General features: G+C 60.9%; 1 protein-coding gene across 1 annotated transcript; it reads right to left on the bottom strand.

Annotated features, from left to right (window-relative positions):
- Positions 1-5,012: 5,012 nt before the first annotated feature.
- Positions 5,013-7,913, bottom strand: TMEM119 (transmembrane protein 119). Its single transcript, XM_045585644.1, has 2 exons — positions 7,708-7,913; positions 5,013-7,161 (listed from the first exon to the last, which is right to left on the bottom strand). The coding sequence occupies exon 2, from the start codon at positions 7,136-7,138 to the stop codon at positions 6,266-6,268; it is 873 nt and encodes a 290-aa protein (XP_045441600.1). The 5' UTR covers positions 7,139-7,161; positions 7,708-7,913; the 3' UTR covers positions 5,013-6,265.
- Positions 7,914-15,315: the final 7,402 nt, after the last annotated feature.

Below are 15,315 nucleotides of genomic sequence, written 5' to 3'. Positions count from 1 at the left end.
CCACTTCTTCAACATAGACTCGCCGGGGCCGTGGAAGAGCCGCACTCAAGGGACCGAAGAGCCGCAGTTTGCCGACCCCTGGTTTAGGGACAGGGCATCCCGCGGTTCTGTCCCCGGGGGCCCACACCTCACACAGACACACAGTCTGAGGCCCACCCGCTGCCATCCAGAGCAACACCTCCGTCTTCCCTTTGCCGGTGGCTGACCGGCCAGGCAGCCGGGCCCGAGAGGAGGCTGAGCGGGTCTCCAGCGCAGGCTCCAGGCGCAAGGCCAGGGTCTCCCCGGCCCCATCTCCACCTTCCCGCCTCCGGAGAGCCCAGGGCCCTGGCGTGGCCGCCAGACCACGTGGAACCCGGGGTGTCTCCTGCAGGCGGCACCTGGGGCAGGGCCACTGGCGCTGGGGTCCCGCACACTGGCTGGGTCATTCGCCGGCCACGGCCACGTGGCCTCGGGCTCCGGTCGGGTGGGTCGGTGGGTCGTGGGTCGCGGTGCCCAGGGCAGGCATTCAGTGCGGAGTGAGTAGAGATGCAGCGCATGCGCTGTGTGTGAACCGGAAGAGCCTTAGCCGCACACGGAGATGCTGCGCATGCGCTGTTTGTCAACCGGAAGAGCCTTAGCTGCACACAGAGATGCTGCGCATGCGCTGTTTGTCAACCGGAAGAGCCTTAGCCGCGCGGAGGCTTATGGTCCAAGCCCTCTTGGCAGCACTTCCGGCCGCCGTGCAGACCACGTGAGGCGCAAGGCGTGCAGCACCTGGCAGCAGTGAAGACACCTGAGCCCGCTGAGCTGTGAGGCCACGTGGAAGCTGGAACACAATGACCTTGTGCCCCTTCTTCTACACCTTATCCTGCATTCATGCACTCATTCGAATGAATGAGTCATTCATTCATGAATAGGACTGCAGGCAGCGTGGAGCAGTCCTGTTGGCTATGGGGGATCCATAGCCCCAGGGGGCTCAAAGCCCAGCTCAGATACTTTCTGGCTGTGTGACCTTGGGCGAGTCACTTCACCTCTCTGAGCTTGTGTGTGTTGCTCTGTAGCAGGTGGATAATATCCAAGCCTGAACCCCTAACCACCCTGCTACACTACCCTGCACACTATAAATAAAGTACGTTTGCATCTAGTAACCCCTCAGCATCCTAGAGGGTCCCAGGGACGAGGCAAGGGCTGTGGCCCTAGCTTCACAAGGGAGGAACCCATAGCTCAGAGAGGTAAGCTGACCTGCCCCAAGCCACACAGCTAGGAAGGGCCTCCTGGGGTCTCCTGGTTCCTTATCCCTCCTCCTCCGCTACTGTGACCGGTCACTGACCCCCTTCCAATCCTATTGCTCCTTTTTCCTCTCCAGACCCTCAAGCTGAGTCTGGCTCTCCAAACCCCAAGGGAGATGCCCCCAGGGGGCCCCTCCTAGACCTGGACCCTCCAGCCTTGCGGGGCACCCCTCAAGCGTCCTGCAGGGCCCCCGTGGGTGGTGGGGTCTGTGCCGGGCAGCACATTGGCCTCAGGCATCAGGGCCCCTGGCAGGGGCAGATTTATGAGCAGGGCTATTTTATCCGTTGCAGCTGCTTCCATAAACCCTGGGCCGGCCCGGGGAGAGGGGCGCAGCTGTGGGGAAACCTCCCGGCCCCGGAGCCAGTGCCAAATCCTTCCTGCTATTTATTTCTGAGCAGCCGGAGGAATCCTGAAATGAAACTTCCTGGAAAAAAAAATAAAATGAAAAAGGGCAAATCCCTGTCCCACCCCAGACAGGCCCGATCCTTCCTCCACACCCAGGGAAGAGCCAGGATGAGGCAGAGCAGGGCTGGACACAGTGCCAGGCTGCCCACCAAAGACCCCGATTCTCGCCAGCTCTGAACCCTGACTCTCCCAGCTCCTATCTGGCCTTCACATGCCCTCTTATGGACTGAGGGGCTGGTCTCGATTAGAGGCTCTGAGACCCCCTGAACTGTAGAGGTTCCCCTAAGTCACTTAGCTCAGATATTCCCGCTGTTTAAGGTCCTATGCTCCAACTACTGGCTGTGTGTCCTTGGGCAAGGTACTTGACCTCTCTGGTTCTCTGTTTCTCTCACCTGTAAAATGGGGAGAAATAATGACCATCTCCTGAACAAAGTCGTGAGGGAGAAGCAACCTAACATCCATAGTTCATAGCAGGTTTTTTTTGTAGTAGCTCCAAGCTGGACACCACCAAATGTCCATCAGCAGGTGAACCGACAAGTTGTAATACATCCATACAAGGGGCTACGACTCAGCAGTAAAAAGGAGTGAAATATTGATACATACCTGACTCCCAGCCAGCGAATGCCCAGCCCCTAAGGCTGACTGATCGGAGCGGGGCAGGGTGCGGGGAAGGGGGCTGGCTCTTCAGGACCCCCACCCCCATCCACTACCCAGAAGCCCCCATTCCCACACTGAGCTGGGGCCCACGTCTCAGGGTAGCTTGGCTGACTCCCTCCTCTCTCCCCCTTTACGGAGCCCAGGCCTGGCCCTGGGACGGACTCCAGGCTGAGGGCAGCTGTGGTTTTTATAAGCCCTGGGACAGTAGGGGCCTGTTCAGGCCCTGGCAGATTCCTGGATCCCTGGGAACAACAGAACCCCCCAGCCCCCAACCTCAAGCCCACTCTCCCCCCACCCTGGCCCGGCCACAGCCCACACATGGCCCCCAGCCACTGTCTCCCTCCGTGGCTCACTCCCCACGGTGCCCAGCCAGATGTGAGCCCGTAAAAGGCTCTTCGTGGGTAACGGCCCTGCAATTGTGGGGGTAGATTGGAGGGGCTCTAAGTAGGAGTGAGGCCCTGCTGTCCTCCACCAAGGGCTTCATTCGTTTATTCATCCATCCATTCATTCATTCATTCATCAAAAAAGCAGTAGAGCCCAGCAGAGAACTCAGACTCAAGAATCAGGGCTGGAATCCTGGCTGTGTGACCCGAGCAACTGACTCCACCTCTCTGGGCCTGTGTCTTCCCGCCTGGGACATGGAATAATAATAATAGTGCCCACCTCGTAGGGTGGCGAGTCCAGTGCTTGGAGCGGTGCCTGGCACATGACAGGTGCTTCTTGTTAATTGCGAGCAATCGTTATTGTCAGGGAACTCAGGAGACTGAGGAAGAGAGGCTGGCGAGGGGCCGGGAGGAGGGGGCATCTAAGCCAGAATGAGAGGGAGTGAACGAGGCAAGGGGTGCACTCATCTAGAGGAAATACTGACCAACATACACTGATGAGCAAAAACAGACCCAGAGAGAGAGAGAAGCAGCGATCAGACTGTCAAACCTCAGAGGGAAGGTAGGGGAGGGTGGGGGTAAAGGGGGAGAGATCAACCAAAGGACTTGTGTGCATGCATATGGGCCTAGCCAGAGGCCATGGCCAACAGGGGGGTGGGGGCATCTGTGGGGAGGGGTTTGGGATGGGAACGGGGGGATGAGGACAATGATGTGATACCATAATCAATAAAATAAAATAAAATAATAAACAAAAAACAAAGCAAGGGGTGGAAGGGTGATATAGGCAGAGGGAGTAGCAGCAAAAAAACAAACCAAACTCAGTTTACTTTTCTTCCTGCGCTGGAGCTCAGACCTGCTCCTCAATCCCCCCCGGATCCAGGGGACACGGGCTGTGGCTAAGCAGACCCCTGGAGGGCCCCGCTGAGCACTGAGGGGAGCCCCTGAGCAGGGAGCCGCTGCCTGGGAAGTCACCCTGCCTGCTCCCCAGGGACTCCCAGCCTGACCCTGTCTTACTGGGCGGTTGCCCATCCCCGGGAAGCCTAAGGCACTTCCTGAGCACAGCCCAGCCGGAGCTCAGGAGCCAGCCCGGATCCCGTCACCCCAGAGAGGCTGCGGCGTGGTCAGAGCCACAGCCTCCGGCTTCAGCGTTTGTCTCCGGTTCTCCCCGTGTTCCTGGGCGGGGGCCGGTCTGGCTGAGAGAGGAAGGGCCATTCCCCACTGCGCCAGACAGAGGCCATTGTGTGCTGGGAAACCAAATCCGGCCCCTCCGGATGGATGTGGGGTTGGAGGAGGAGGAGGAGGAGCAGGAGGAGGAGGAGCAGGAGGGAGGAGGAGGAGGAGAAGTGAGGAGGAGGAGGAGGAGGAGGAGGAGGAGGAGGAGAAGGAGGAGGAGGAGAGGAGAAGGGAGGGGAGGAGGAGGAGGAGGAGGAGGGAAGGGAGGAGGAGGAGGAGGAGAGGAGGGGGAGGAGGAGGAGGGAGGAGGAGGAGGAGGAGGAAGAGGAGCAGGAGGAGGAGAAGGGAGGAGGAGGAGGAGGAGAAGCAGGAGGAGGAGAGGAGGAGGAGGAGAAGGGAGGAGGAGGAGGAGGAGGAGGGAGGAGGAGGAGGAGAAGGGGAGGAGGAGAAGGAGGAGGAGGGAGGAGGAGGAGGAGAAGGGAGGAGGAAGAGGAGGAGGAGGAGGAGGAGGAGGAGGAGGAGGAGGAGAAGGGAGGAGGAGGAGGAGGAGGAGGAGGAGGAGGAGGAGCAGGAGGAGAGGGCCATTGGGGGATGGCCTCCCTGCCCCCATCACCCCGGGGCTCCGGCACAGCTCCCAGCCCGGCCACATCTGGAGCCCAGCTGGCAGCTCCGGGCAGAGGGAGCCGTGGCCACGGGGACCTGCCATCAAAGGCGGGAGACAAAGGCCAGGGCCGCCGCCTCCAACCCCAGGCGCCAGGGAGGGTGCTGTGCGGGGAGCGTGGCATGGCCTCCGGACCGCCCAGCCTCAGCCGCTCTGCGGGGGGATGGGAAACGGAAGCCTCCGCTGGGGGCCCGCCCCCCCCCGCCCCCCGCCCCCCCCCCCCATGTCGCCTCGGTCGGGGGCTCCCACGCATGGAACCTGGACCGTGGCCAACGTCAGAGCCAGTCTCCGCCCTGGGGACACCCATCTTGCCTCCCTTCCCCACTTGATTCAGCCCCTGGAGCCCCAATGATGTGTCTCCCCAGAGAGCTGCCCCACCCCATGGGACGGCCCAGGAGCAGCGCCCCATCTCCCCGGGGCGCTGGTGCCCACCCCTCACCCCCCCTTCAGAAAAGCAGCGAGACTCAGGCCGGGATAACATTTATTGTGCTGGTTTGCTACAGCTCAGCACCTGGAAAGGTGTGCAGAGGTGGGGGGACCCCAGATGGAGGAATGAGGAAGAGGACCCCCCCCCCCAGCCTCCCCAAATCACATCAGGACGGAGCTCAACTCCCTGGTCAAAGACTAAAGCAGCTGTGGTCACAGGCTGCCAGACGCCGAGTCTGAGCAGAGGCGGGGGGCGGGGGGGGGGGGGGTAAGAGGTGCAGGGGAGGGAGGACGGGGTGCCCTGCTCCAGGCCAGGCGTCAGAGACCACCCTCTCCCCCCGAGGGAGGTCTCCTCACTCAGAGCCCCAGGCTTCGGGGCTGCGTTGGGAGCCTGACAATAAGGTTTCGTTCTTTCACCCCATCCCCAGGGAGGTGGCGGGCCGAGCCCCCACACCCCACAGCCAGACCAACCAGATGCTGCGAGCACCTTCCGGAACAGTCATTCCCAGAGTGTGCCCTGGAGCAGCTTCCACTGCAGCTAAAAAATAATAATAACAGCAACAATAATAATAACGAAAGCTCTCCCTGGTCAAAAGCAGTTTGGGAAAGGCTGTGACACCAGAAACCGGATTCCACGGGGCCTTGACTGCAGGACTAGTTGGAGCCCTGGCGTGGCCGAAGGCGGGGGTGCGGGGAGTCGAGAGGCAGCGTTTCCTCAATTCCTTGGACGCCAACACCGTTTTTTTCCACAGGGTGCCTCAGGGAACCCAGTTTGGGAAACGCTCATCCCCCCCCCCCCCCCCCCCCCCGCACCTGTCAGGGTACCGCAGGGAACCCAGTTTGGGAAATGCTCCTTTTCGTACCTGCCAGGAGGTGAGCAGGTGAGGGGCCCACTTCTGCCGTTGCACTAGCCGCCCCCGCCTCCCCCGGCCACTTCCACGGCTCCCGGTGACAGTTTCCAAAGCTCCTAGCTGGTCGGTGTACGTTTCTGCCTCGATGGTGATGCTGGCCCTGTCCCAGGGGACCCGCCGAGCGTGCTCCCCGATCGATCGGCGTGGTTGAAAGGGGGGCCACGTCCCCAGCCCCGCCTCCCCACGGGAGCTGTGCTTGGGGCGTGGCCCTTTGGGGCTGCAGAGGCAAGTGTCCTAGAACTCGGGGAGAGTCCCGGGCGGCGCGGACACCAGGATCTGTTCGCTGCGGGAGGGGACACGCAGGGATTGGCAGCTGGGGGGGAGGCCCGGGAGGGGACCCCTAAGGGTCTGACAGTCAGGGCCACAGCCCCGGGGGCCTGTTAGACGCTAGGAGTGACCCTGCCACACGCACAGGGGCTTTGGGGGGGCCCGGCTGGGTCCCCGGCTTCCGGGGCAGACGACGAGGGAGCCGCTTCTGGCTCCCCGGGGCCTTCTGGGGCCCCCAGGACGCCCTCTGCCGGCCCCGAGCACGGCCCCTCCGTCACCCCTGGCTTCTCCGTGGGGACCCCACGCCCGAGGGCGTCCCGGTCCTCCTCCTCCTCCTCCTCCTCCTCCTCCTCCTCCTCCTGGCCGCCCGGCTGCTCTCCCTCGGGCCTGGCCTCCGTGCCCCCGGCCCCGCCGCCCGGGGCCGCCCTGGCCGGGGACCGGAGGTTCTGGGTGGCGGCGAGGATGTCGGCCTGGAGCTGCCGGGAGGAGTCCAGGGCCTCCTCGGGCCGGCCGGCCGGGGCCCGGTCGGGGACCTCGCTGAAGGCCCGGGGGCCGCCGGCCCGGTCCCGCTGGTCCACGTACTTCCTCCTGGGGAAGGACGAGGGGTAGTAGGCGGAGGCCTTGTGCCGCTGGCGGGTGATGACGGCGGCGCAGACGATGAACATGAGCAGCAGCACCAGCGAGCCCACCACGGCGATGAGCAGCACGTACTGGCGGAAGAAGTCCACGATGCCGTCCAGGAAGTTGGTGGGCGGCCGGGGGCCCGCGGGGGGCGTGGGCCCGGGGCCCGGCGTGGCGCTGAGGGCCGGGGTCCGGGGCGGCGGCAGGCTGGGGGAGGCGGCCGAGGCGTCGTCGGCCTCCCCGCTGCCCGCCAGGTCCTCCAGGAAGGACACCCGCACGGGCACGGAGTGGGCGGCGGCGGGCAGGGCCCTCGCAAGCAGCAGCAGCAGCAGCAGCGGTGGCGGCAGGACGAGGCGGGGGGCCATGGCAGAGCCGTGCTGCCCGGGACCTGGGGGGGGGGGGCGAGGCGGAGGGAGGTCAGGGGGGGACTCGGCGTCTGAGGCGACCCCCGAGGAGGTGCAGGGAATACGGAGTCACTTCCTTCCTCAGGCCTGAGCCTCCCCAGGGGACAAAGGACCCCCGTGCCTTCCTCGGTGGGGTTCACAGCGCCCCCCCCCTCCCCATCCCCACTCCGCTCTGAGGTCCAGGAGGGCTGGGTCTGAATCTTTTTTTTTTTTAATAATATATTTTGTTGATTTATTTTTTTTATTTTTTTTTTACAGAGAGAAAGAGAGAGGGATAGAGAGTTAGAAACATCGATGAGAGAGAAACACCGACCAGCTGCCTCTGGCACACTCCCTACTGGGGATATGCCCGCAACCAAGGTACATGCATGCCCTTGACCGGAATCGAACCCGGGACCTTTCAGTCCGCAGGCTGACGCTCTATCCACTGAGCCAGACCTGGTTTCAGCTGGGTCTGAATCTTATTTGTCTCGGCATCCTGGGGGGTTTGGCCCCCCGTACCTGGTATCCATAAATGTACCTTGACTGACCTGTTATTAATAGCAACAACTTAGCCTTTTTCTGCTTGCCACGTGCCAGGTACTTATTTTGCCTTTTATGACATGGAATTTCTCACTGCCACATGGGGACAGGGGAGGTCCTGTTATTCGCCCATTTTCCAGGTGTGGAAACTGAGGCTCAGACGGGGTTCCGTGGCGTGCCAAGGAAGAACAGGGGCTTGAAGGTGGCAGGGCTGAGTGAGTGAGAAACTGAGTCACTGTCAGCGGACCCCCTCACCCCTCTTACGGGGAGCCCTCCCCGGCGGCCCCTCGCCCCTCTGGGGTCCCCTTCGCTTTTTGGGAAGAGTCATAGGTTGTGAAGCTCAGAAGAGGACTTGCATGCCAGGAGCATGCCAGGAGCACCTGCCCCGCGCTAACTTCCCCTCAGGGCTCAGGGCAGGCCCTGGAGGCGGCAGGGTAACCCTGCTACCCACTGGAGCCTGGATCCCGCCGCTAAGTGGGGACCAGCTGAGCCCTGCACCTCACCAGCTCCCAACAGGACCCCTCAGACCCTGTCTGGCCCAGAGAGCGGGCTAGCTGATACGTTCCTCATGGCCCCGGCTTCCTGACCCTCCCCGCCAGCCTGAGTGGGGCTGGGCGCTCAGACTAACCCAGGGACCCCTTTCTGTGGCCCCCAGGTCACCCCCCTGAGAACCCCATCCTGACCCGGTGGAGGGCCCAGGACCCTGACACTGGGGGGCATGGGCAGGGGGCTAGAGGCTCCCAGATAGAAAAGCCTTAGGATCGTGTCTGAGGCTCTCGGGGAACAGACGGGGGGACAGAGGCCCAGAGAGGGCGAGGGGCAGGCCCAGAGCCACACAGCAAGTCCCCCGGCTGGAGAAGGAAGTCAGGTTTCCAGCCCTTGGCTGCAGGCCCCCGTGGTGCCTGGGCCAGAAGCCCCGCTTCATTAAACGGGGGATGTACCGGCCTCACGGCGACCTGGGGGGCGAGGGAGACGAGGGAGGAATGACGCCAGGCCATTGAGCGGCTTTTCCAAGCAAGCTGGGGCCTCTCAATGGAAGTAATGAGAGCGCCATTCATTGACGTGAACTGTGTGGACATGACTCTGGACCAAGTGGCTCAGAGAGCAGAAACAAGAGATAATTCCAGGACGTAAGAAGAGGCAACACTGCCCTAAGCGGTGTGGCTCAGTGGATAGAGCGTCGGCCTACAGACTCAAGGGTCCCGGGTTCGATTCCGGTCAAGAGCATGTGCCTTGGTGGCAGGCACATCCCCAGTGGGGGGTGTGCAGGAGGCAGCTGGTTGATGTTTCTCTCTCATCGATGTTTCTAGCTCTCTGTCCGTCTCCCTTCCTCTCTGTAAAAAATCAATAAAATATATTTTAGAAAAAGAAGGTGCAACACTGCTCAGGGGTCATTGCTAGTGAGCTGGTTGCCACCGTCTGTTTTCAGAGGAGGAAATGGAGGTTCAGAGACAGACAGTGATTTGCTCAAGTATGCACAGACGATACGTGTCAGAGCTGGGGTTTGAATCTTCTGTGTGACCCAAGTGTCCCATTTCTACCTATCATCTATCTATCTATCTATCTATCTATCATCTATCATCTATCTATCAGCTATCTCTCTATCATCTATCTATCTATCATCTATCTATCATCTATCTATCTATCTATCATCTATCTATCAGCTATCTCTCTATCATCTATCTCTCTATCATCTATCTATCTATCAATAATCTATTATCTATCATCTATATATCTATCATCTATCTATCTATCATCTATCTATCTATCATCTATCTATCTACCTATCTATCATCTATCTATCTATCATCTATCTCTCTATCTATCTATCTATCTCGGGCCGGGCTGGCCTCACGCTCCCCGGTTGACATCACTTGTAGCTGGAAAGAGACCTGAGATGCTACGTGAACTCGGCCCCCCTCTCACTGGCACTGGTAGCAAAAGTCCTACTCAGCTCTGACCTCGGGGTCTGGGCAGTCCCCACCCTGCCTCTGCCCGCATCCAGCCCCCGGAGAGACCTCTCACGGTGGCAGCTGACCTCTCACCGCAGACCTCAGCCGTGGCCAGTGGCGGCTGAAGAGAGGGGTTTCCCAGGGGCTGCCTGTGGGGTCCCCTCGCTGCAGGCCTGCAGGCTGCAGAGCGGGGAGGCCCGTGAGGCCGGATTAAAACCCGGGCTCCATCTCGGCTCCCTGGGCCTCGCTCTCCCCGTCTGTAAACTGGGGGCATGCTGGGGAGGTGACACTCCCGGCAGAGCTCCAGGGGCAGCCAGCATTTCCCCACAGAAGTCAGCGAATGATGGTCCTCACCGAGGTGGGCATCTGCTCAATCTCTCCCCACCTCCAGGACCGGCTGGCTGTCTTACCTCGCTGGGTGAAATCTCCTAAAGTCTGATCTCCGAGGAATCTAGGAACACACACACACACACACACACACGCATGCACGCACAGGCATACATACATGCACGCATGCACAGACTCACAGCAGAGAGCTGGACAGAGAAAAGTGCTCCCTTATCCAAAGACTTGGAGTGAGGGGGACAGGGGATAGAGAAAGAGGCCACACAAACTACCTCTGGCTCTCAGAAGCCCCCACACCCCCCCACCCCGCCTGGCCCCCAGGAAATATGCAGGCAAAGTGTGGGGCTGGCTGGGCCTCTCAGTGACCGCGGTGTGACGCTGCCCTCTCCGGGCCTCAGTTTCCCATCTGTGGAATGGGCGTGCTGGCCTGGGCATTCCTGAAACGGCCGCAGCCCATCCGTTGCCCTCCCTCCTTCCTGGGCCCGACTGTGATCCAACACCCGGGAACCCATGGCCACTACCAGCCGGGGGCAGGCCCACCGTCCGGTTTGACGCGGAGGGACCGGGGTCGCCCTGCACCGAGCCCAGCATGTCCCCGGGTCATCTCCGGGCCTGGGTTTCCACGTCTGCAGAGTGGGGAGAAGCCATCTCTGGGACCATTGTCTGACCAGACAGCAGCACGCAGAGCACAGGAGGGGTAAGTGAGGGGGCGCCCCAGGAGGGCCGGGACCCCCTCTGAGGGCAGGGCCTCTCTCTCTCTCTCTCTCTTTCTCTCTCTCTCTCTCTCTCTCTCTCTCTCTCTCTTTCTCTTTCTCTCTTTTTAAAAATATTTTATTGATTTTTTACAGAGAGGAAGGGAGAGGAACAGGAAATCAGAAACATCGATGAGAGAGAAGCATTGATCAGCTGCCTCCTGCAACCCCCGCCCCCCGCCCTGGGGATGTGCCTGCAACCGAGGTCCATGCCCTCGACCGGAATCGAACCTGGGACCTCTCAGTCCACAGGTCGACGCTCTATCCACTGAGCCAAGCCGGTTTCGGCAGGGCCTCTCTTTAGAGCCGTCACAGGGTTTATCGTTTTCAAATGGGATGGCCCAGCGGAGGCCGAGGACGCGAACCCACCCCTAAGACTTAGGCACCCCCAGACCCGAGGCCGAGGGGCCATGGCAGCCGCTCAACCCCCACCCAGAGCTGGTCCCCGCCGAGGGGAGGGCAGCCCGGGAGGCCTGGCTCCAATTAGCGGCCCTGGGGGAGGGGCTGGCTGAGCGCCGTGCCCCTGCGGGCGGCCTGGGCCGGATGGGGACCCTGGGGCTCACACCACACACACACACACACACACACACACACACACACACACACACACACACACAGACACACACACAGACACACACACACACACACAGCGGCGGCACCATGCACACACAATCCATATACACAACATACGGACGCAGAGACCAGGGCCCTGGAGGGAGGCCTGGGAGGGATGGGGACCCTGGAGGCTCATACCACACACACACACACACACACACACACACACACAGACACACACACACACAGACACACACACACAGCAGCGGCAGCATGGACACACAATCCATGCTCACAAGCTACAGACTCACCATCAGGCCCCCCGAGAGCTCACGGGGCCCGCCAGCACAGACACACAACAACACACAACGGGCTGATTCTCCGACAGCCCGTGCACATCACAACCCCGTCCCCCATGGGCCCCCCCAGACCAGCCGGGATGGTCCCAGCCACGCCACCCCCCGCCGACCCTGGGGGCACCCTCCTGGGCGTCCGCTCTCAGGAACAACACGTCCCCCGTGGCCAGGCCGCGGTGCCCACGCACGGCACACGCACAGCACACGCCAGCACACAGGGGCACCCTCGTCCCGCACCCCTCACCCCAGCACATCACACACGTACACAGCACCCAACAGCCCCTCAAAACTCACACACACTCACAGATGCGCCCCCAGAGCCCTCCGGCCGGCCGGCCCCGGTCCCTAAACTCCAAGACACGTCCGTCTGGGCTTCGGGGACAGAGGAGAGGAGGGGGCGGGGGGGACCCCGACTCACCAGTCCCTCCGCTCACAGGCCTGGGCTCCCGCCAGGTGGAGGAGAGCGAGTCAGTGCCAGTGCCCGCCGCTGGGCTGCTCTGGGCCGGCGCCCCGCCCTCCGCCCGCCCCCTCTCCCTCTCTCCCTCCCTCCCTCCCTCCCTCCCTGCCGCGGGGCCAGCTTGATTTCATTAAGGGGTTTGGGGTGGGGACAGGGGGAGGGGTGGGGCTGTGCTGGGCCACACACATCCCCCCTCGCTCACACTCCTCGCTCCGGGAAAGCCCAGATGGGCACTTCCTCCTGCCTGAGCGCGGTGCCCAGGGCAGGCTGGGGCACACAGCCCCTTCCCCCCCAAAAAACACAGCGAGCTGGGTTCGGAGGCCCCTGGAAGTGAGGGGGAAGTTCCCCGTCCTCCGTTCCAGCTGTGACTCAGGTTTTCCGAGGCTCGGGGTGCAGCGCGGGAGCGAGGCCTGCTGGAGGGTCCGGCTGGGGCAGGGAGCTCGTCACGGCTGCGGCTGCCTGGCCAGGCCTCCTCCAGGCCCCCGTTTGCCCACGGGCAGGGTGGGCGTGGGCGGGAGGCTTGCTGGGCTCCCTCGGCCGTGGCGTTCTAAGGCCGGTGGCCTCGGAGTGGTCCGAGCAGGAGCGGTGGCCCCACTTCACAGATGGGGAACGTTGAGGCCGAGGAGTCCACGTGGCTCCGTCAGAGGACTGCGAGGTCAGCCGGAGCTCAGTCAGAGGAGCCGGGGCCTCTGGCTGGCCCCTGCATTCCTTCATCCATCCATTCAGCAGACGAGTGTTTAGGTCAGTGGTTTGCCGCTCTGTTGACTAATGAGTTTGCCGACCACCGGACTACACCAAAGGTCACTGTGTCGTTGGGAACTGTGAGGATTAGGCAGTCGTGGCATGTTGTGTGCAGAGCGGTAAAGGGTAGTATAGGACAGGGGTCGGCAAACTCATAAGTCGACAGAGCAGCAGACCCAGCCCAGCCCTCAGGAGCCTGAAGACTTCAGGGAGAGAGACACTTCTGTAAATTACTTTTGCAGAAAACAGAAACGGGTCTGGGTCTGGGGCAGGACAGGGGCCAGGCCAGGCGCTCAGGGACCCCGGGGCAAAGAGAGGTCCCCGAGAGACAGAGCCAGGGGAGGGTCCTGGAGGACTTGACCGTGAACCAGCGGAGTCTCCACAAGGGAGACCCTGCGAGGCATCCAGGGGCAGCACCAGGCTGGGTAAAGGCCCAGCGGCTGGCGGGGTCGTGGACCAGAGGAAGGAGCAGGGAATGAAGGCTGGGAAGCCAGCGGGGGCCGGAGAGAGTCCCAGAATGTCACCATCCAGCCTAAGACAGGGTCCGCTCTGTGCTCCCCCTCTAGGGGCAGAGCAGCCCCCAAAGGGAGTCCAGGAGCCAGAGGGAGACAGACTGGGGTTCAGATCCTGCCTCCACCATGGCCCCCACCCCCTTCCACGGAGTCTCTGAGGAAGGAGATGGAGGGCCTGGGCATGCTGGGCAGAACCAGGCGTACCGGTTACTAATGCGGAATTTTTTCACTAGATGGAGTGACACATATGTTGATATACTGTGTTTCCCCGGAAATAAGACATCTTCCGAAAATAAGACCTAGCGCATGGAAAGATAAGACATCCCCTGAAAATAAGACCTAGCGCAACTTTGGGAGAAAAAAATTAATATAAGACACTGTCTTATGTTCGGGGAAACGGGATGCTATTTTGTTGTGTTGACAGCAAGCTTCAAAACTTCACAGGTCAAATTTTCTGAAGGTGTTAACATCATAGATATTTTTACGCTTAAAAAAAATGTCGAATTTCATGCCCAGAAAAAAGAGCATCCGTGGGAAGTTTTAATTCATTACTTTATCTTGAAGAAAAGTGCTGATGGAAGTGATCGTATACTTCGGGAAGCTTATGGTGAACATGCTCCAGCTCAAGATACTTGTGAACGCTGGTTTAAATGCTTTAAAAGGGATGATTTCAATGTGAAAGACAAAGAACGCCCAGGTCAACCGAAAAAGTTTGACAGTCAACAATTACAAGCATTTTTGGATAAAGATGTGTATCAAATTAAAAAAAAAACAACCTGCAGAAAGATTAGATGTTACTCAGCAAACAATTTCCGATCATTTACAAGCAATGGGAAAGATTTTAAAGGGAGGAAAATGGGTGCCACATCAACTGAACGAAAGACAAACGGAAAACTGAAAAGTCATCAGTAAAATATCAGTAAAATGGTGCTTCAACAGCACGGAAAAAAAAAAGTCTTTTTTGCATCGAATTGTGACTGGAGATGAAAAGTGGATTTATTTTGAGAATCCCAAATGCACAAAATCATGGGTTGAACCAGGTCAACCATCAACATTGACTGGGGGGTGGAGGGCTCCCAGAAGTAAGTAAACAAATAAGTGAGTATCTGGCTGCCAACGGGGCTAGGAGGTGGGATGAGACAGCTCGGAGGCTGAGGGACGCTTGTCCCCGTTGGTCCTGAAGGCCATGGGGGCCTCCTGGAAGGAGGTATTTAGGAAGGCAAGGATGCAAGAGGATTACCAGCAGCGAGCGCAGCAGGTGCAAAGGCCCTGTGGCAGACGGGAAACCCAGCAGCCTCAGCGCCGTTCCTGAAGATGATTACTGAATGAGAGGAGATGGACCAGCTCCGTCCTGCCCGCCGCCTTCCCTCCAGCATCCAAGTTGGCGCCTGGGACGAGGCAGGTGCTCAGTGACTGCCGGCCGATGTGCGAACCCCCACGCCGACCTCCGCTCCTGCATCCCCACCTTTGGACAACCTCGCGCCCTGAGAGAGACCTGGCTCTCCGTCCTCCCCTGGGAGCTCCCGTTCCCCAGTTCCAGGGCCGTCCCGGGGCCCCCGGCCGGATGATCCCCACAGCCCGCCCTGCCGTGGCGCCAAGGGGGAGGGGTGGGCACCGCCAGGCCTCTGGCACGCACACAGCAGGCTGGCCCGCTCGCTCGCAACCTGCAATTTCAGAGGCAGAGAGCAACAGGCCCTCTGCCCGGCCTCGGAGCCGCACGGAGACCTCGCCCTGCGCCGACCGTGCAATTAGCAGCCTGCCCGCCGCCCTGCTGAGCAGCACGGCCACCCCGGAGGCAGGGGGAAGGGGGGGCCGGGGCAAGCCCACCCTCCTCGAGGCTCTGCCAGGTCCTCCCCCGTTGATCCTGGAGCTGGCCGCCCGGCCCACCCACCACAGCCTCCCCGTCTCTCCTCCGTCCCCACCCCACCCCACCCCCGCCACCCCGT

The sequence above is a fragment of the Pipistrellus kuhlii genome, unplaced genomic scaffold, assembly GCF_014108245.1.
Source record: "Pipistrellus kuhlii isolate mPipKuh1 unplaced genomic scaffold, mPipKuh1.p scaffold_m20_p_20, whole genome shotgun sequence".
NCBI classification, from domain to species: Eukaryota; Metazoa; Chordata; class Mammalia; order Chiroptera; family Vespertilionidae; genus Pipistrellus; species Pipistrellus kuhlii.
This window is presented reverse-complemented; position numbering and strand designations above follow the sequence as displayed.